Below are 23,571 nucleotides of genomic sequence, written 5' to 3' on the forward strand. Positions count from 1 at the left end.
GAAAGAAAGATGGATGGGGGGAGGTGCTGAGGAGATGGGAGATTGACAGGGGGAAGGAAGTGCTTACAGATGTAGAAACAGATAAACACAGCCTCAGTTCTGAGGAAAAGGAAAATGCCAATTCCATTTAGGACAGTATTCAGTGATGATACAATACCTGTAGACTCCCTCTAGGACAGTATTCAGTGATGATACAGATGTTCGGGGTGTCTATGCTGGCTCCAATGAAACGTGTAAGGTGTTCATTCTGAACATCTCTCATCTATGCCAACAGGTGAGAGGGGAATGGGTAAGGGTGAGGAAGAACTTTCATTGGCCAAATACATTTGCACGAATATGACCTCAGCATTTCACCCAGTGGGCAGATATTGTTCATTGTCTTGCTCAAGGTCACTTTGATGCCAGGAGCGGATCGAACTGGGAACTTTTAGATTCCCAGGAGACATCGAATAAATATATATTTCACATTGTTTAATATGGCTGTCAAATAGGATATATCATGCTGATTGTTCACCTGAACAACTACGGCTATATTTTTTGATTGACTGATTGATTGATTGATTCATCGATTAATTGAATACTTTATTAGTCAGAAATAAGAAACTCAAAAAAGTCCTGGGAACTTGTTTCCATTCCAGAACTTTAAAAAGAATGTGATGTGTTTTTTTGTTTTGTTCTATATATGTGAGCAGCTCTTTGTTATCAGAGTTCAAAGACACTCAAACACATAAATACATCAGATACTCACATGTTTCAGTTCAAACAGGATCTTCCTGGTGAGTTCGATGCGTTTCCTGTTGGTATATTTAATGGCCACAATGTTTCCCTGGAGGGTTACAAGGAATTACATGTCAAGAGACTCTCTCTCTCTCTCTCTCTCTCTCTCTCTCTCTCTCTCTCTCTCTCTCACTGCTGTTTGCATATACTGTAATGTCTGCTTATAATAAATGTAAGTTTAGCACAAACTGACCTTGTAGTATCCAGTTTTGGCAAACACCTGAAAGTTTCCATCCCCTGTCATCAGGGAGCCATAGTTGGAGCCCCTCTGCGCACACACACACGCACGCACAAACACACACACACACGCACGGACAAACACACGCACGCACGCACGCACGCACGCACGCACGCACGCACGCACACACGCACACACGCACGCACACACGAACGCACACTTTTCAATATTGCACTGCACCACTATTATTTATTTCATTACTAGTCTTGCTATTCTAACGTTAAGTGCATTTCCATCAAGCCCTGTTTTAGCGCATTTTAGACTTTGTACTTAAATTCCTGAATGGAAACACCTCAAAATGCGAATTCGTCTTCATTTTTCGCAAGAACACTTTTGTGCTTGGGTGCTTACACTCACTTTGACCTCGCCGCACCGGGAAACCCTACGCCCAGGATTCAAACCTGGGTCTCCCGCATGGTAAGCCAACATCTTAACCAATAGCCTAAAGGGGAATTCCCCTTGGGCGGGAGAGATATTAAGCTTTTGGTCATCATGAGGCTCTGGGCCACTACTGACACACACACACACACACTTGCTCGTACGCACATTGACCTTTAGTGTGTGTGTGTGTGTGTGTGTGTGTGTGTGTGTGTGTGTGTGTGTGTGTGTGTGTGTGTGTGTGTGTGTGTGTCTGTGTGTGTGCGAGTGTGTACATGCATGGCTACTGTATGTACGAGGTGTACTGACCAGAGACAGGGCTACTGTATGTACGAGGTGTACTGACCAGAGACAGGGCTACTGTATGTACGAGGTGTACTGACCAGAGACAGGGCTACTGTATGTACGAGGTGTACTGACCAGAGACAGGGCTACTGTATGTACGAGGTGTACTGACCAGAGACAGGGTTAGCTTGCTCCCACTGCGCAGAACCTTTTCCAGGTTACTCATCTGAAGATCCTCCCAGTGGATCCTCCACAGCTGAGCCACTAGTTCATTCTCCAACTTCAACTTCCTGTTTGGATGATGGAAGAAAAAGAATAGCTGACATATTTGAAATGATGACTGTCACCACCAGTGACCTCTGACTCGGACAACAGGAAGCAGCTCTCACCTGTAGATGAAGACGGTGATGGTGATCATGATGATGATGAAGAACACAACGATGGACACCATCTGATGGATAGTGATCGTTTCTGAGAGAGAAAGGGGGGAGGGGGGGGGGTCAGACACAGGGTATACATACTGTACTGTACGTGCATGTACTGCTTACAGTGGTGTATAATACAACGAAACAGTGAAATTGCAGTTACAATATATTTTAGTCATCTTTTGTCTTGTATAAGCTGTCAGTAGTTATCTACTGTACTGACTTGCCAGGCAGACAGGGTTGTCATTCTTGAAGCCACAAGGAGGAATGTCAAGAGGAATAGCGCCCCCTGGCCAATGGAGGAACATTCCTGGCACGGCTGTCAGCTGCTCCTCTGAGCTGTTGTACAACGACACAATCTAGAAAACAATGCATTAAGAAATTAATTATGACAATACTTGGCCGAAATGTGAAATGAGTGACTGAGTGACCAAACCTGAGTGACAAACCTTGAAAACCGAGTCGGTTCTTTATTGTCATTATCCAAGGCAGTTGTTCTCAAACCTTTTAATTTCAAGGATCGCCATAACTGAGTGTATAAATGGAACCAAACGGACCCATTTGGTTCCATTTGTAAAGACCTGTAACAGTCTACTTGGAATTCCTTCAAAGAAATCTGGACCCTTTCTAGTTTTGGAATTATGATCCATCATCCATTTGGGGCTTGTAGGCCTACTGACACATAGACACACATTGACTCTCTACTCTGAGTAGGAGAGATCTTTGCCTTATTTGTCCTTGTTGATACTTAAATTGCCAGAACTACCAGAACATTAAACATTACACCTTCAAATGTTCACCTCTTCTTCCTTTCACTCACTAAAGGCTGTTTTTAATGTGTTTTTTTAGTGCGACAAAATCAAGGTCAGAGTGGTAGACGGTACTCTCGCTTTCTCTCTCTCCTTGCAGAGCTGTATGTTTGGTTAGTCACAAAGGACGCAGTGACATTTTTTGAAAGGCTGGCTGAGGGCTGAGGGCCTTTTTGTCAGAGCATTTGAATTATTGTTCGCTGCCAGAATGCAATAAAGAATGTAAAAATGTCTCCTAAAACTACAATATTTTGTTAAACAAGCAGATAATCTAATGCTGCTTTAACGATATTCATTATCATCATCATGATTACATGAACTTCAAGTCATTCCAAGACTTTCATCTTTTTGTCAGCCAAGGACTTAAATTACCTGCTATGTTTCCATAATGGAACCATGAAATACCATCACAATTATTATGCTTGTCTCAGTTTTTCAACAAAACACTTTGGCGTGTGGAAAGGAGCAGAGCAACGATGAACTGAGAAATAATGTCGATGAAAATGAATACCCACAGAGACCAATAAAATAAAAATAAATATAAAACACATAAGGGCCGATATGTAATTAAAAAAAACTGCTCCTATAATACACGCTATGTTTGCTTTTCAATATATCTGGTACATTTCAGATTTGCATTGCTGTGGAGAGGAAAATCTGGAGCTCTCTGGTGGAGCTGTTGCCCCCGCAACCCGACTACGGTTAAGCTGTTGAAGATGGAAGGACGGATGGATGGATGGATGGATGGATGGGTACATTCTGCTAGCCTGGCTAATAAGCCAGACTCAAATCACACTGTCGTGTGCCGGCAGGCAATTTCTTTTTGCCAACGGCTGACTCGGTCTGGCTTATTAGCCAGGCTAACATTCTGCATACTGCAGTTACAGTATAAGGAGGTTTTGTTTAAATCCCGGTTGACTGACTGTCCGTGTACAGAGGATTAGGAGCTCTCGTCTAAAGCACACAGACATGGAGTATACAGCCTGACAGACCTTACAAATCTCTGGGCCAACCGTAGCAGAGAGGGCTATTAGGTTTGAGGAGAAAGAGACAGCGAAGAGAAACTAAGAGAACTAAAAGACAGATCGAGTGGCAAGGTTAAAGATTAAGAGGTGTGAGAAAGTGAAAAAGCTAGCGAGTGACTGAGAAGAGGAAAGTGATGAGGACTCGAAAGAAAAAATATCCAGACTAGAAAAAGTGCTCCTCAGAGCACAGGTCTCCAACAGGCCAAGTAGGTTGTCATGGCTTCCTGGTGGCACTATAATAGGCTAATGTGAAAAGGGTTCCATTTCTTCTTACAATGGCAATTGTACGAATTGATGGCAATTCGACATTCAAAGTCATGATTTGAGGCATGATTTGAGGTTTTGCAAGAGTCCACCTGCTGGTGGCGCTATAACAGGCCAATGTGAAAAGGGTGGGATTTATTCCTGCCTAGTAGGAATGTGCAGTTATAGGTAAAAAATGCAAATCAGCCTGTTATAGCGACACCACAAGGCTGATATGAACATTTTGAAGTGGCATTTCGTCTTCGGATAGTGGGAATGTGCTGTAAAATTTCACATAAATTGCATGCTGTATTCATGATTTGAGACATTTTGTGCAAAACGGACCAATCCTGCAAATTTTAAAAGGCAAGCTTGGGATTGACTTTTAAAGGTTTTTAAAGGAATATGGGAAACCGGACAGACCTGTGTTGATCACATGACTATAGAGATAGTGTGTAGACTGTGTACTGCTAATGGTGCCGGAGATTAGCTGTACACAGATGGACACACACACACACACACACACACACACACACACACACACACACACACACACACACACACACACACACACACACACACACACACACACACACACACACACACACACACACACACACACACACACACACACACACACACACACACACACACACACAACAGATGGACGGACGGACGGACAGAGTGCAAAACATACTCTTCCCCCAAGCCTTCGGCCTGGTGGAGACAACAAACAGAGGAAGTGGTATAATAAGAGAGACTTGGGGCCCTATTATGCGTGTCTTAAGTACCAGGTCTTATGACTTAACTTAAGACCTGGAGGCGTGGTCAATGCTGTTTGGCCACTCAGAATAGCCAAATGGCATTGATCACGCCTCCAGGTCTTAAGTTAAGTAATAAGACCTGGTACTTAAGACACGCATAATAGGGCCCATGATGTTTTGTGTGGGATGGACTATCACCTGATGAAGGCTGTTCACGGCTGAAACGTTGTGTCCTGAATTAAATGGTGTTTTAACAAAATAAACACTGTTGGAGCAAAGACTGTGTGCGGACTTCTCCTTCTCTGTATGTATCTACCTTTTGTCCAGCACCAGCAAGGAACTGGATGTGTGCAACTTGCAAGCCACCTGCTTTTTAAACTTGTGTTGGATTAATCGGGTGCAGTACGTTGTTCAGACTAGTCCGACAAACGACAACCCACCTCAAACCCTAACCTAACCATAACCGCAAGCATGGGAGCAGACGCTAGTCCGACATGCGGACGCATGTGACATGTCGGACTAATGCTCCGTCGGAAATCGGAATTACATGCGGTCCCCGGATTAATCACATGCACACACCTGCTAACAAAGCACACTTTCTCTCTCTCTCTCTCTCTCTCTCTCTCGCACACATACATACATACAAATACACAGACACACATGTGCAGAGAATGCACACTTGCAAACAAAGTGCTACTGTAACTTAGGCATTTGCAGAGTAAGTGCATTGCAACTTTAGGTGGGACTGCTGTATGCCTGTATGGTGAGATTAAATGCGTGAATGCAAGTGTAACATAATGATAATGTGCTAATGTAGTCGGGCTGTAGGGTGACGGGGGTGCATGTAGTTGGTCTGACGTACTAACAGTCTACAGTCATGAGTCCGACACCCTACCCAAAACCCAACCCTAAACCTAACCTCACAGGAAGCCACGGGTAAGATTTAACCTGCCACGGGTTAGTTGTAACCTGCCACGCATGTCGGGAGCCACGGGTTAAGTGCCTTGCAGAGTCGAACCGTCCGCTTGGGATCAGATCCCAAGCCCACGCAACGAATTGCTTACGTTGCGTCGAGAACAGCAAAAGACCCTGGGAAGCAGAGAGCAGCAGAGCGCAAGAAGGCTTTTCCTGTGACACTATCGCCGGCACATTGAGTTGTAAACGTGAACACGATCGGCATGGATATATCACATTGAAAGTTAAACAGGACAACATGACATCATCGTTCGAAGCACTGCTTTGCAAACTCGTCTGTGATTATCAGGCCTGGACTGACGATATGTCCAGTGGGCAGTGGGCCGCCCCAATGAATGGGCCGCCCCATTGCTTTAATATGTTTTTGGGCCAAATGTTAGCCCTTTGACCAGTATAGCCCTGGTGTTCAGGCGAGAACTCCGCAGAATTACAGCAGAGAGAGTGTCTCCTAATCCTATGCTTCCATTTTGTGACAATTTGACCGTTTACAGACGCGACCAACATCCACATCCACCATCTCAATAAATAAATAAAGTGGCACGTCAGTACAGTTCATACAATTTAAACATATTTGACGCATCGCATGTAGTAAAATAGATCTAGGCTACTGCAGGGGGTGTCACAGCTGCCATCTAGTGGACGAGTAGATGCTTGCACATTAAAGTGATTATAGACCGACGTAAGCGACAGAGCGGACTATGTATGTATTAAAATAAACTTGCGTTTTTTGTGTCCGTTTGACTCCCCCACGCAAGGAACAAAACAGACTCTGTCCAGGCCTTTAGTTTTAACCTGCACCGCATGTCGGGAGCCACGGGTGAGTTTTAACCCGGCCACGGGTTAGTTGTAACCAGCCTCGCATGTCAGGAGTGGCGGTGTTGTCGGACTAATGCCTTTCGGACTGTTAGTATGTCTAACAAACATACAGTATGCACCCCGGGTGACGGTGGGGGTGACTGGTGAACAGACAAAGACAAAACCAGTAATACGCAAGTAATTAGCAAAATACAAGCACACCGATGAAGCCGGTCGATGTGACAAATGGCTCAAGTGCGTGCCGTCCAAACTGTGGGAGGAGTAGCGTTTCCAAAAAAAGGTTACTCTAGAAAGAATAATAAAGTGTTCCAAGTACTATAGTCTAGTTGCCCTGTTAGGGCAACCGTTCATTTTCATTAGCATATAACCCAACACAATCATCAAGTCAAATCTTATAATTTGTCTCATACTGTTTTGCATCATATAGTATATCACATCAGCTGATGATATTATTGTTATTATCTTGTACAGTATTTGTAATTGGGACCTGGAAGGTACTTGTGTTGGTATCCATGTCCCACAGGGCGAAGTCAGTCTCTCTGTCACCATTTTCATCAATGTGCACCACTCCTGTCACACCTGAAAAGTAAACAGTGGTGGAAAGAAACCAAGTACATTTTTAATTGAGAACTGCACTTATATTAAGTAAAATGTTGAGGTATTTGTACTTTACTTGAATATGTCGATTTTTCTGTACTTTTACCTCGACTCCACTACATTTCAGAGACAAATATTGTTCTTAAAAAAAAGAGAAAAATCCACAAACATGCAACGACTACCATGAAACGCACCTACTGGTAATTATATGTATGTACCATGTACCTATGTATGTATCATGCAATGTGTCACTGCAAAGATGTGGAATAAAAATGTATTTTAAAAAAAATATATATATATACTGTATATTGTTCTTTTTACTCCACTACAATTATTTAAAAACTTTAGTTACTAGTTACTTTGTAGATTTTGATTATTATTACAAAACACACAGCCCTCTATACAGTACATTTCGGCAATTTGAAAATAGCCTACAAGCACACAATACTCAAGTAAATTTTGAATTCTGGATTTTTACTTGAAATGGAGTATTTCTACATTGCAGTATTGATACTTTTACTTAAGTAAAACATGTGAGTACTTTTTCCAACACTGAAAACAAAGTTTGTATTTATGGTTTCATAAATGCTCTCGACAAGTCTCTGACCTTGAGAGCATCCTTGGATACATCCGGTCAAGGATGACCGGGTCAGAGAGAGCCCAAGATATGCTTCTTCCAGTATCTTTTGTTCTCAACATTACTGGACAATAATAGCTAACTAGCCTAAGCTAACAGTTGACCAACAAGGTTTTTCTTATTTGGTATCCAGGAAACAGAAATGTCCCTCATATTGACTGAAATGTTCACTTTTATATGAAACAGACACAAAGATACACACCAATTTATCAGTGCTCTATGCACTGATAACCCCAGAAACCCCAGAAAAGGTTACATATGTGCGTAGGGTAGGGGGGGGGGGGGGGGGGGGAGATGAATATCAACATCCTAATACATCCTAATACTGTCAGTCAAATTATACTGTCAGTCAAATTATGACAGGCAATTCCTGCTGTCAAAATATGACCCCCCAGTCAAAAAACACTTTGTTTGAAATAGACACTCATGCTTTCCAAGGTGTGATTTGGGGTCGTAAAGGATGAATGCAAAATGAATATCAACATCTTAAAACCAAATCAGCTATGCTGATTTTTTTAGGCAAAAGGGCAGCTTTTGCCTAAAAAGCCCCCCCCCCCCTGCACATATGCCTGGCACGCACAAGTAACATTTATGGTAGAGAAGAACAAAAAGGAAAATACAAGTGGGACAGAGCAGAGCAAATGTTTAATGCTGAATGTGTCTGCCCACAAGCTGTCCACTAGTAGCCCACAAACTGTCGGCAGAAGCAAACTACTTTTTAGTCGATTCACGAAGCAATGCAAAAATATAATGAGGCTGTCTGTTTATTTAATTTGTGTTTAATATTTCAGTATCCAGCATGAGGTGCTAAAGCAGCTCAACTATGCATTCGATTGCCTTGATGATTGAACAAGATATACAGTACACTAGTAAATACAAAAATGAAGGCCTCAAGTGAATAGAGAACCTGCAATGACATCGAGGCTGGTGAGATGGGAGAATGAGGCAAAAACATAGAGACATTAGAGAGAGAGGGAGGGAGAGAGAGAGAGAGAGAGAGAGAGAGAGAGAGAGAGAGAGAGAGAGAGAGAGAGAGAGAGAGAGAGAGAGTGTAAGTGGATAAGGAGAGATTGAGAAGGGCATGCATACAAATAAATAGAAACAAAAACAAGACAGAAGCAGAGTAGCCTACTTGAATGAAAAGTTGGTAAAGAGTGAAACAATAGACGAGTAGAGTAATAACATGTGGGATTGAAATGACACCTGAAATAAAACAAAATTACATCTGAAATAAAACAAAATAGAGTTAGGGAAAATAATGTAAATAATAAAACCATGAGAACAGAGTGTCAGTGGGGAGAGAGGGAAGAGATACAGTAAGAAGGAGCTCGTTTCATGGAGGTCACCCACATGGCAAGTGTTTGCTGCTGTAACTCTAAAAAAAACATCATAGGTAACCAGTGCCAGTGGGCGAGGCTAATTACCACCGATTAGCCATGCTAGAAGACCGGGTGTTAATTTCCATTTGAAAAGACAGACAGGAGTTGGCACCATTAGCTCTTAATTGCCGGAGATTGCAGGTCTCCATGGTGATTTGGTAATTATAATGCGGTTCACCCAAGAGGAGCCAAGCATTGGTCAGGGGGTTGCTTGCCATACTAGACTAGTGGTTCTCAACCTGTGGGAATCTATCTATTAATTTAGCGGTCGCTCGCTCGCTGTCTATTTCACTCGGTCGCTGTCTTTCAGTCAGAATACTTCCTTAGCATAGAGCAAGACAGCTGCTCGCTTTGTGCGCCTCCTCACAACGCCACGACGCACGGACCGCCTCACGGAACCTAGCGCCGTGCAGCCCTGTCCTCCAACCTCAATCTGCCCCGCATTACACACGCCAAACATTCTAACATTCATCATAATTACATTCATCTTAATTAAATTAATTTGCGTCAAAAACAACTCATCTCAAATCACGTGTCACCAGTGTCACCAGTGAAATGCATGTTGGGCCGGACACAGATTAATACACGTCCCAAACTCTTCTCCCTTCTGGCCCCAAAACTGTGGAATGCACTCCCCGTTGCAATCAGAACTGCAGCATCACTCCCAATCTTCTGCCGTAGTCTGAAGACCCACCTTTTCAGACTCCATCATGGCCCATAGCACTTATCCTACCCCCTTAGATAGCACTTTTTAGACTTAGATAGCATTTGAAATAGCACATCATAGTACATATGTATAGCATAGTATAGTATATATGTATATTTAATATGTATAGTGTCATTATATAGATATGTTCTAGTTACGTTCTTAGCTTACGCATGTTTCTTGATAAATGCATTTTATATATGTGATGTATTCCCATACTTTTGTTCTTGCCTAATGTAAGTCGCTCTGGATTAAGAGCGTCTGCTAAATGCCTAAATTGTAAATTGTAAATTGTAATACTGGGACACAGTTCTCCGCGCAATATTCCCCTTCTCCAACGCACCTCCCCTTCCTCACACCGCCCCCAGGCAGGCAAAACAACTCGGACCCATAGTACAGACACTCTTGCGTCAGTCCACATAACTTCTTCTTTGGGGAAGCATCGCGGCCAACGCGGGGGTTGCGCAAGGCCCCAGTGAGGCTCTTCAACGTTGAAGCACTGGGCCCTAGTGGTAAGAGGAGGGACTACAGGCGGACCCGTGGATTCATGACCGGGAAACCCCGTGCAGCTGGGCTTTAACGTTGAGCGCTCGGTTGCACTTCCGCATTTGACCACCAAAATTTGGTGGTCAAATGTGGAAGTAGACGTTCTGAGACGGTTCTTCCGGGTGCTTCAAAACGCCACTGAGCAACTTCCACTGACATGAATAGCCGGGGGGGCGGAGCTTCGCGCCAGTTCAGTCTCTATCCTTCTTTATACTATGGGGTTGCGTGGCACAGGCACATGAAAGCCAGCTCTGACAGTTGGACGGGGGCATGTTAACGTGACGTCGTGAACACACGCGCTGTTTCGAGACCACACTGTCCGCCCTCTCTTCTACCACCTCCTTCGCCGTGCCATAGACAGGTTACAGCCCTGCGCGCACCCAGCGTGGCTGCGTGACCCACTGAACAGCACCATCACAACGGAATGCTTATCTGTCATACTCGGGGTGGCCAAATGGAGACATTTTCTTAACCGCCTACCGCAACAACAGGGTTTAAGTCCGCCCGGACGGGGAATTGCAGTGGCAACAAAAACACATACAGACAGATGCAATGACCAACGCTGGCTCAATAGCTCAGGAACGACACATTCCTAAATCACACAAAACCTATCATTCTTAACCTGATTATATAAAGAACAAACTACAACTTGCTTTGGAGCCCAAAAAGCCAACCTCCTTAATAGTGTGAGATTGATAGATATTGGGGCCCAAATAATATATTAGAAGCTTTTTATCAAGAATTGATCAATGTCATCATGGTCCACATACTGTACAGTGTACACTGCTCTAGCACCCCCTAGTGTCTATCTGTGCATGCCACTGATGCTCTGAAGATGCAGACGGCCCACCCACCACTTAACATGGGTGCCGTGTTAACCACTTAAACCCCAGTGTCCTTATTGTGGAAAGCTTCACAGAAAATAGCAGATCAACAAGCTCACATCGGCCATGAGCAGTCCATGTTCCTTTTATGCCAAAATATGGAGATCTCTGTATCTGTCAATCCCTGATGTCATCAGTATATGCCCAATTGGGCATGGCCCCTTTTGTGTCCATAAATGGAGCAGACAGATTGTTTTGCGCCTGCTGCCATGACGACACAGCGTGATGTCTACCTTCAGTATTTAGAAAAGAAAAGAACCTCCTCCAGGAGGAGGCCAGAAGAGACTAAATCATCAAAAAGAATTATTAAAATAAATGAAAACAGTAAATGAAAAGGCACGGCCCCTCACATACCTGTATTAGAATATATCAGTCACCAGAAAAAAGGACAGGTGTTTCCGATGAATCTATCATGGATAAAATAGAGTTACAATGTATAGGAGGGGGGCGGGGCAAATAAAATGAATATCAAACATCTAAATACTGAATGAGCAACTTAAAAACTGTCTGGGGTGTTCACATAAGTCTGAGTAGACGATAAAATGAAGTGAAATTTCCCTTTAAGCCAATTTTTATATAGGATTGTGTGTCCAAGCTGATTTTATTTTCATTGATGGATTATTAAAGGTAGGGTAAGCGATTTTCTTTGGTTAAAAAAGGGTTGAATAGCACTATATTCTGATAGTACTCATTGCTATAGAATGCTTGTTCAGTAACAGGAGTCTCTCCAGTTCTTTATTAAACAGAAAATGCATTTTCAAGTCAGGATCAGGGGTCATCAATAGGTCCGTACACAGACAGAGATGTGTCCGTGGCAAGACTTGGTCTTGTCTGTGGCTAATTCTAGAGCTGCATGTGCACTTGTGACAGGATAAGAGTTATTAAGCATGAGTTACACACCAAAAAAAGCCTGATCAATAATACTACAAGACTTTGAACCACTATGTTGTGAACTTGCAAAATCGGCTAATATGAACTATATAACTATGAATCATAAAACACATCCATGTAATTATGTGCATGAACAGACACATACTGTAGGCTTACTGTACATGTGCACAAAAAGTACATTAGCTTGCATGCACAAGAAAAGCCCAACACATTTTGCACACCCAGTGCAATATAACTTATGTGTGTTATAACTGGGAGAGGAAATGCGTAAGCCTCAGGACATTTTGGTAATTTAATGACAACACCGCCCTTTTACAGTACATGTTACAGTTAAGTCCTTTTCGACTCAAGAGTACTTTATGCACTGACACTAATGGAACCATTAGCATTTTGCAGACACAATGAATATTATCAATCAACCTTTCAAAGAATTTAACAGCAGATGAAAGGACTCCCTTTTATCTTGCCACACTAATTGAAAGCCCTGTGCCCGTTTATCCGTTCCCCATTGTCCGCCTTCTCCTACCAAACCACTCCGTTTGCACACATCTCTCCATGCACAATACCTACTGCATGCCTGTCCAGACATAACGCACTATGTCGCATCCATGCAACTGTCATAATTACAGTACAGTTTGCATTTGCATGAAATACCATGTTATTGCGCAACATTTCACGGTGATGCAAATTACATCACACTTTAGGCTGACTTACATAGTTTCCAAAAGGATAACCACTCAACCTACTACTGTAGTTTAACACCCTATTCATTCTGTATTGTTCTGTACACTGCCTAAATCATTGTCTGAGCTTCCATAGTCCCTCCCATGTCAGAATTTGTTGACCTTTCTTTGTGTTTTTACCAAGCCCTATATATGCCCACACCTCACAAGTGTATATCGAGACTCTACTGATTTAATTAATATCATTTTATGTCTAACTGAACTGATTATGAAGCCTTTACACAAATATATCACGTTTGGAGGCTTTATGCTTCTATCTCCAGAACTAGGACAATTAGAGAGATTTCAACAAGTTTCTGGGGTGAGTAGCATCGGTTATATTTATGTGCTTAATTATGCATTGTCCCTGAATCTAACAGTGGGCCAGTTGCTCTATTGACATTTTCATTTCCGTACCAAATTAGCATGACCATTGAGGCCAAGGGATGGATGGTCATCAGGTGTGTTTATGTGCTCAGAGAAATGACATTTTGTCTAGCCTTGATTGGACTAAACCATTATATGGCTGTGGAAATGTCAAAGCTGTGTGAGGTTATTAAAGTAATAAATAACTACTACAGGTGCAGCCTGCCACGGCGCGAGGGAGAGCAGACCTTTGAGATGGACGCAGCAGATTATCGCTGTGATGGAAATGGGAGATATGGTTGCTCATACAGATTACACTCACACGCACAATAAATACATGCAAATGCACATAAATGTGCACACACACAAACATCAACACGTAATAATACGTATACAACAGGGCTTACATGTTCATGAGCAGTGAGCAAACTCACAGGCAGCTACACCCAAGGAACAACATGAATGCAAAATGTAGTCCATCATAAAACCAAACACGCGCACATGCATGTAATCTCTCACGCACGCACCCACGCGCACACACGCACGCACGCACCCACGCGCACGCACGCACGCACGCACGCACTTTTCATGATCGCCCTCATTAACTTCCCTATTCCACATTACAATTGGTGACTGTTTAACTCCGCCTGCGGTCGGTGTGGGAAAATGACATTATCTGTGTGTTTTGCTGTCTGGCTTTAGCCTCGTGGACGGAAGTAAAGTGCTGTACTTATGATTTAACACCCACCTATAGTGATATGATAGTGAACATCGAACCATGTGAGTCATGCTCTGGGTAAGTGACGTATTGCTTTCCAGGAATACAGTGTGTGTCTGTGTGTATGTGCGTACATGCGCACAGTGCACACTAAGTAAACAAAGAGGCTAAAAGTTAAAAGTCGAGAACTTAATTGGGCCTACTTTTTATTGATTTTACCTTCACACACTCCACTCAGAAAGTAACAGGAAATAATGTTGTTTTTATCTCTGGAAACTGTATAGGCAATACCAATATTGGGGTGACTGTGTAGATTGGTGGGTAGAATAGGGCATAGGTCAGTGGGTGTGGTTTTCTCGACCCACTGAAAAATCTGCCATTCATTTTTCCGTCAATTATTTTAATCCTAGAATCAAGCCATCCAGGATCCTGGTGAGTCATGACCATAAAACCTTTGATTCTGTGTAATAATGCAAAATGGACAATGTTAAACAAAGGGTAGGCCTATTAATTAAATGTAGTATATCAGAAAATTAAATATTCACTTTTTTTTATGGTTTTATGGTCATGATTCACCAGGATCCTGGATGGCTTGATTCTAGGCTTAGACAATATTTTTGTAAATCTCTATGGAAACAATGAATTGGAGAGTTTTCAGTGGGTCCAGAAAACCACGCCCACTGCTTTGCTCTATAGACTGGGCCAGAGCCTTAGATATAGACAGAGTTACGCAAACTCTGTTCACTTCATGGGGCCAGTCCAATGGCGGCTCTCCCACATAGACTTCTATTGAGAATGGGGACAACAAACTGGGACAAGTCCTGGACCGGAAGTAGGCAGAAATGCATTGGACTCAGGGAGCTTTAATGATCTTAAATCCCTTTATTTTAGATTGTTAGTACAACATAAACATTAAAGAGACTTTAGTTGTTACTATACAATACTTTAACAGTTGTCATGTTGCACACATGCTTAAAATAGCTCTTATTTGCGCCGCCCTCGTTGAAAACAATGTATTTCCAACTCCAGCTTGTCTCAGTTCAGGCTGCATGAACAGCACTTGAGCGCTCGGTTTCTGCCCCCTCAATATCGTAACTCTTCTATTAGATGGCTATGGACTGGGCCAATTGTGTCAGTGTCCGCAGGGGCCATGATAATTTACTAAAATGTAGGTTAACGCTCAAACAAAACATGTGGGCCAATCAGTGAGTCTATAGCCTACAGTACGAGACCCCTCCTATAGCCGTAATGGGGTCCCTGATTGTTTGTTTGATTGATTGACTGATTGATTGACTGATTGATTGATTGTTTGTTTGATTGATTGATTGATTGATTGATTGAATACTTTATTAACAGTTTGCAGAATACAAGGTCTGAGGATTTAAAACACAAGAAAGCCTATGCTTGTTTCCATTGGGGTCCACTCATATTCAATTCATCTGAACGTTTGACATATATATATAGAATATACAGTACTATGCAAAAACATCATTATAAACGGTTAGAAATAAAAAAAGAAATACTATGTACAGTAAAGGGGGAGGGGCATCCTAATATGGCCGTTTAACTTTTACCACGGTTGTTTTACCTTTCCTTGTTGGATGAACTGCATGCTCTATTGAACTGCACCTTTATGTCACATAAAGCAGATTCTGATTTTGATCTTCCAAGACACCTTCCATAAGGTGTTGCATGTTGTGGGTGCACAGTGAATCTTGGTATACTGAATAAATCCACAGGCATCATCCCAATCCATCATCCATGGTGAGAACTGGCTGTCCATTAGTTAATGGACCAGAAGCCAGGGAGAGAGAAGCAGATGTAACCTGATCTGTCCACCAACGCCCAATCACCCCCATCCTCACTTCCTCATTCATGATCTGTATAGCGTCAGACCACCTCCCTTCATCCATGTCGTATTTGTCATGGATATTGCTTATGATAAAATATTATTAGATTCTACCTCAATCTCTTTACTCTGTCTCACATGCTATTTTGGTCTCTCCATCTCTCAATTCCACTTCTTTCTTTCACACGCACGCACGCACGCACGCACGCACGCACGCACGCACGCACGCACGCACACACGCACACACGCACACACGCACACACGCACACACACACACACACACACACACACACACACACAGTCACAGACCTCCTTGTCTGACCTCTATCAAGTATTGATAACTGTTAATGAGCTTTTCTTTGAGTGTAGGAAGCCTGGGAGAGGGAGATAAAATAAGGGAGATGCAGGAGAGTAGATTACAGATTCAAAGGGCATATGAAAAGCAAATTTTTCAGGAAAAAAGAACAAGACCCGTCTAATAACTGCATCTGTGGCTTCCCTGTGCAGTCTTTATCAATAGCAAATGACCAATAGCGTGCTGTTCATGAAGGAATCAGAGAGTTCACATTATACGCCAAGGATGCAATGAATCATTAACATCAGTGCTGTTTTGGGGTGTGTATCTGTCTGGTCTCTGCTACAGAGATACATCAGGGCAGGCACTGTCAATATTCTGTTTCATGATGTCATTCCTGTATCAGTGTGAGCTGACATCGATCTACCCCACTGCTTCCTAAACCGTGGGTCGGGACCCATTTGTGGGTCACGGACCAATTTGTACGAGTCACAAACAAACAAACAAATCTAAGAAATTCCATGAATAAAAATAATAATTAAGAAGTACTGAATATAAGGCAAGCTTGTAGATCTTCTATTTTCACTATTTTGGGTCCGGCATGGGCAAACGTTTAGGAACCAATGATCTACCCCACTCTACTCTGTGGAAACATACAAATACATCTATCTATAAGTAACTAAAATTATTGCTACAATTATTTTCCACAAAAGCAAGGGTTTTGATTTTGGAAGGAATTAACTACTAGATCATAAGGTTGTAATTTCTTCATCTAGAAATGATTGAGGATCGCCTTTGTCTAAACACAGAGGCCCTCATTTATTAACCGTGCGTACGCCAAAATATGGGTGTACGCCGAAATTACCGCAATTTTCGGCATTTACGATTTGCGCCAAAGCATGAATTTGAACTTGAGCCAGGACAAAAATCACGTCTGGTCGGGAGCTGTCGTACGCTTTGTCCTCACCTGTTTTTCTGTCGTAGAACAGCGGAGCAGCATTGTTTGACCAGCTGAGAGGCTGTCACAGGCATCGAAACATATATTCACTCCTAAAATGTTTAAAACTGTTTAGGTATGTAGGCTATATGGGCTAAATGTAAAAAATAAAAATAAAAGTAAAGGAATACATCAACGATGTGTCTTTGTGTCATATGAAATTAGTAGGAGATTTCCAACTTTACAAGCAAGCAATTAAAATCGCGCATTTAAAAACAATGTTGCAATTAGATGCGTAAGCCATTTAAACAGTGTTTTGCATGATGAGCGCATACATGCGAGGATTTGGGCTGTCTGTGCGGAAATATTTCCATGACGGGACGTTGGAGAGTATAGTGCAGTGCTGCAGCGCGGAGAGTCCCAACATGGGTAGCCTACTGTAGCCTAATCTACAGCAGGCCGATGTCTTTCTGGAGTTACAGTATGTGCAATCTCCTCCTCGTTTAATAAACCCGACGCGTCGCTCGAATGCCAAATGTGCCGTGCCAGCGCAAGTGGGAACGCATCGGAGATAGTAGGCTATTCGGCTAAGCCAGCCTGCAGCCCACCACCACCACCACTGTCCAGTTCCACATGAGGCTACGGTTTTGGCTGCAATATTCATATAATTGACAGTTGACAGCGAGTCAATTTAAATAGACTCTCGAACGTGCATGGTCAATTGGTCACGGTGTCACGGACGGACCACAGTGATAGAGAGAGACAGACAGGACAGGAGATGCACCTTGCAAAACAGCAGCGTGTGTGCGCGCCTATTTGTTATATAATTCATGGTTCACAGGTTCAGGTTTTCGTTCACTAATATATCTTGTTGTATATTAAATGAATAAAGACTTTAATAATTGAATATACAACTAACAACACAGTGACAGTTGCTTGCAAATTGCGATATGTGCGTGCGTGCGGGGGGGGTGAGGCGGGCAGCAAGGGAAGGGAAGCGAAGCGAGAGGAGAAACAGACAGGGTAGTCCTACAGCAACAAGTTGCGTGTGCGTGCGTGCGTCTGTGTGTGTGTATGGGAGGGGGCAGCAAGGCAACTTAGGCAAGCGAGTGAAACTTTTTTTTCCTGTAACCATGGTTTCCAGGTCGTATTGCAGTTGTTCATGTCGCAAAAACGAGGGCGAGGCTTGATTTCATAGGGCGTGCCAGATAGATTTCAGCCGTCACATTTATAAACGTCCGAACGAAATTAAGGAAGGATCAGCTGTCTGCGATCACTTTATAAATGCCGACCCGACGTGGGTGTACTACGAATCCTACACTCGAATTTGGGGCAGAATTTACACTCAATTGATAAATGAGGGCCAGAGCCTTTAAATCAGCACATGGGCAGAGCATGCATGCTGTGAGATAAATCACAACTGGACATAATGTAACATCTGGCTTCCAAAACCTTAAGTCAAAACACAACATAAAACGATCTCATTAAGTTAAGTAGATCCAAAATTAGGACGTTGTGTCCCATTCTGTGCCTGTGCATGTTTTGTGTCTTGAGGTCTTGCAAAGTCTTGTCAGTTTTCTCCTTGTATATCTAGGCAGTGGCAGTCTGACAGTTTGCAAATGCACAAACAATGTTTGAAGGAGCAGCTCAAAGCAAGAATCCTGCCGGTCCATTTGTAAACTCTCAGTTGGTAAGGATAATGTCCCGCAAACCTGTGTGTCCTGCACATTGCCGTCCCTTACAGAGCTATGTGTGTGTGTGTGTGGGTGCCTGCCTGCCTGGCTGGCTGGGTGGGTCTGAGCACGAAAACAGCATGGTTGTTTTTCACCACCTGTGCGCACCCTAACACACACACAAACACACACGCACATATTAACTGTATATATGGTGATTTCGGGTGTGTCAGTACAGTGACAGTACAGTACAGTACAGTACAGTAGAGGGAACCCCACACGGTAACTCTGTCATTTCTCAACCCTTTCGGACGCAGGGAATCGCGCCGGCACCCTGGGTGTGTTCCTGTGGGTCTGGAGCTTCCACCCCCCCACACACACACACACACAGAGTTGCACCACTCACTTCACACGGGTGTGATTTTTTAGACTTTACTTGACTTCACTCAACATCTTCAAAATATTGTCACTGTCCTGCTGATGGGGAAGTTACAGAGAGATACTACTTGAGTGTGATTATCAGCTCTATCCAGATCCTATAGCATTAACCAGCCATGCCAGTCAGTAATACTGTAGCTGGAAAACAATGTGTGGGAAGCAGCAGCGGTAAAAGTCCAGCTGTAAAGGCCACTGAGTGATGGATGTCCTAGGAAGGATAAAGGAGGTGCAGGCGGTCAGAGAGATAGAGAAACAGAGAGGCAAGCATAGGATGATGACTTCTCCTGGATCTAAGGACGTGGAGGAGAAGGGCCTGAAGGAAAAGGCAGGAAGCTCTGGTTTCACCCGATTAGATTTCCAGCCTATTTTTGGGGTCCCCCTGCCTTTTTTTAAGGTCTTTATTCAGCAAGACAAAAAGGAGGATGTTCTCTTTCAGTGATTATGAGAGATGAAGAAAAAGAAAACATGAAAGAGAGAAAAGGGCAGTAGTAAGTGCCAAGCATACTGAATGACTATTATATGGAGGATGAGATTAAAGTGTTAAATTAATGTGATAACAAGAATGGAGTACCACAGACGAAAAGTCCAAATTTCATTATGACCCCTCCACGAAAAGGCCTCGTTGTCCTGAACCCTTATTTATCATTTATACATTATGGATCAATAGTGTGGACTTCGACTGTTTTTCGTCTGTGGCATAATGCTGAAGTGTGTCTCAAGGGCTTTGACCACAGAAAGAAATCATTCTATTCATGGCAGAGCACTTTTGATATCAAAAATCTGAATGCCAAGAGCGCTTCCAAAGTGTCACTTAGGTTTGGTCGTCAACTATTTTAAAATAGTAAAAAAATGATCTAACAAGTTTAGGCATAAGCGGTAAGGCGGCGCACAAGATAGGGTTCCAAGAGATCACTGCCAAAACAGCATTCAAGGCGTGGCGATTGGCACAGGAGTCAGGAGCGCTCCTATGTCTTAAGGAGTAGCTCTAAAAAACACTTTCTGTGCACACCGTCCCTTACAGTGGAGCTCCATACAGCACATGCTGCTCTTTTACCTTGTTCTGCAAAGCACTTGTTGTAACCTTGTTTGGAAAAGTGCTATACAAAATACAGTATAGCCTATTCGTTATCAGGAACAAAGGGAGTCTACCAACGCGCCTCAAGCCTGGCTTGACTGCTGCTCCAGTGTCCTCTCCTCCTTCTGCATATATTCGTCGTCATTATAAATTCATCGCATCACATTCCAGGCTGTACATGGACAATTGCTGGGAACAAAATGATATGGCAACTTTAGTTGCCTATAACTATATGAGATGAGATATACTTTATTAATCCCTGATGGGAAATTGAAGCGTTTCAACAGCATAATGTGACACATAAATAAAACTACTGGACAAACAGAAAAACAACAGATACAAGTGGACATAAACACACAAGACCAGGACCACCATAGGACCATATGCAATTTGGGGGAGGCAGTTCTAGAGTCTGATGGCAGTTGGCATGAAAGAGTACAGTATGCACCGCTCCGTATATGCATCCTCGAGGGGAAGGTGCTCACCCTATCCTGCAGCACGACATAAACTAAACTAGTTGCCTATAACTTATAGAACAGAACTGTTCTCAATAAACACAGTGCAGGTGAATGGTTCTGTACTGAGAAGGCTTGGCTGTGATGTTTCCTGTCTAAAGCTACCTCCACAATGCGTCGACGGTCAGCTGTCGGCCAGTTTGAAAGAGTCGCGAAGTTGTCGGCAGGAGACTCCCGACGAGAAGCTCCCGTCGCTTGCCGTCCATATCGCCTTATCGACGCGTCGGAACCCGTTGATGAAGAACCGAACATGTCCGGTCGGTTGCGTCTACAACAATCCATGTCGTAGACGATGAGGGGGGTAAATTACTCTGTAGAGTGTAATTGTAGTCTGCTCGTCATGTTTCAGGGCTGACTACTGGTGTAGTGTGTGAACTAGATACCATATTCTCAATATCAACTCTCAATATCAACTCTTAATATATTATGTAATACCAATCATCATTCAACTCCAGTCTCCAAATCAACTCCAAAGCAAGACTAGCGAAAATAATGCTAACTTTGTTTGTTTTAGTGTGAAGCGCAGTGTTGCCAGATTCCGTGAGTGAAACAAGCGACCATGTCTATGAAAACAAATCCAAAAGAAGCAACCACTTTCACTACTTAGCCCTATTACATCAGCTATTTTTTTTTAAATGAAAGCAAACCCAAATAAGCAACTACACTTCAGAAATAAGCCCGAACTATAAAGCAACGGGCAACTATGAATATTAACCTATGTTACAGGACAACTAGCCCAAAGTCGCTTATAATAAGCAGACCTGGCAACACTGCAAACCAGTGCTTTCTGCAATTTGCATGGTGGAAAATAATGTTTCGTCGGCAGACTGTCTTTGTGCAGATAAAAAATGCTAGTCTGTTGCAATATGAGAGTTTTAAGTAGTCGAGTAGACTAGTCTGGACAAGTTTCCTCGGTCTGGAGTCACCTTTAGATGGTAGAGGAGGAGAGCAGGAGTCTGGGAGGTAGACGAGAGGTGAAGATTGAATAATGGAGCTGAAGGGAGGTGGGGCTGACAGACACGGCCACATGTGATGATGAAGAGTTGATGACATAGTAATCTCCAGCAAAGAAGAGCGTACATATTTGGGCTGAATTATTGAAGTAAAAAAAAAAGTAAATCAAAAATCACATACCCTGCACCGCACATCATTTAAAACCAAGGCTATTTTAAAACTTGATACTGTGCATTTAAAATCTCCATGTACTCATCTATTATGCACCCTGAATCACACACAATCCTTTTATGCACTTTATGCACTTAATATAAATACCAAAGTAACGTACATACATAACAACATACAGTAGCATCACTAGGAAGTGCAGTAGTTGGAGGCAGCGCAAACTGCCAGGCTGGGATCAAATACGCTATAATCAGCCGAGGGTTATTTGAAACATTTGGGGTGGCAGTTCTTCCTTGGACTACAGGGAGTGTGCATGCAAAGTTTCATGCCAATCGGACACCAAGTTCATTTGTGGCATTTTGTGCAAAACAGGACCCATTGAAAGCCCTCTGGAACTTTGAAAGCCAACTGTAGCCAATCAGAATCAAAATACCAATTTGGGTTTTGAACAAAATATGTAGCAAAAAGTGTGTTTCGCAAGAAGCGACCTGTTATAGCGCCACCTTGAGGCCGACTGGGAGTGTGCATGCTTCATGCTGATTGGTCCAGCGGTGCCCAAAATGAGTTGCTCACAGACAGACAGACAGACAGACAGACAGACAGAGACTCGCAGGACCGAAAAAAATATCCCTGCCAGGCCGGATAATGCAATGTACTGTAGTTGAGACATAATGATGCTAATGTTCTAAATATCATATACATACCTGCTATCACATACGCTATCAGTATAGCCTACTATGATGACCTGACGAAGATGTAATCGAAACGTTGTGGCTTTTTTACTTTGCACCCTGTTAATAAAATAAGGGCTTAAACTGTCTGAGCTGCTCCAGTACCTATACTACAGTATATCTGTATATTGTTCATTCAACCTGTTTTTATCCCACATTTCTTTTTCTTTTCTCTTTTGTTCTCACTCCTCTATCCTGTCTCTTCTCACTGCACATGAAAATATATTAATTCATTTCACCTTCTTCTTTACACTAAACCTGTGATGTGACAATAAAGCTCATTCTGATTCTACATATTATATTATGTTTTCCAACACATATTAATTTAAACACATTTTTGATTCTATAAAAAAAAGAATAATAATAAAGTAAGTAAAACAAAAACAAAAAAATATATAATAATGAACTGCTAATATAACTCAATTGCTTTCCTGTGAATGAAAGGGAGCCATCGCTATGGAAGCCATTGCTATGGAAGCCATTGCTGAATGTTTTTGTTTCAAGTTTTAAGATAGCCTTGGTTTTAAATGATGTGCGATGGGTCTGTGTTTTTTGGGGAGGATGTTCCAGTTTCTGTTGATGCCGGATTTTGGAATCCCCCTCTTGGTTGTGATTTATTAATGAAATGTTGATTGAGAAGATGCTCTGAGCCAGCTCTGCCTCTTTCTCCAAGATCTCAGCATTTATTCAGAGACATGGAAAAAAGGGAGTTGAGGGGGCTCATTCTATGAATGAAAGGCAGCCATCATGTCTGC

General features: G+C 42.7%; 1 protein-coding gene across 1 annotated transcript in view; it reads right to left on the reverse strand.

The window, feature by feature from the left end:
• The window catches only part of LOC306925348 (atrial natriuretic peptide receptor 1-like), a 72,563-nt gene that overhangs the window by 12,528 nt on the left and 36,464 nt on the right, over window positions 1-23,571 (reverse strand). Inside the window, exons 5-11 of the mRNA XM_079504126.1 lie at window positions 7,223-7,314; window positions 2,327-2,462; window positions 2,068-2,149; window positions 1,851-1,968; window positions 971-1,045; window positions 749-826; window positions 158-262 (exon numbers count right to left, since the gene is read on the reverse strand). Coding sequence (XP_079360252.1) covers window positions 158-262; window positions 749-826; window positions 971-1,045; window positions 1,851-1,968; window positions 2,068-2,149; window positions 2,327-2,462; window positions 7,223-7,314 — 686 coding nt within the window. The remainder of the gene's footprint in view (window positions 1-157; window positions 263-748; window positions 827-970; window positions 1,046-1,850; window positions 1,969-2,067; window positions 2,150-2,326; window positions 2,463-7,222; window positions 7,315-23,571) is intronic.

Source organism: Electrona antarctica (genome assembly GCF_951216825.1).
Source record: "Electrona antarctica genome assembly, chromosome: 6".
NCBI classification, from domain to species: Eukaryota; Metazoa; Chordata; class Actinopteri; order Myctophiformes; family Myctophidae; genus Electrona; species Electrona antarctica.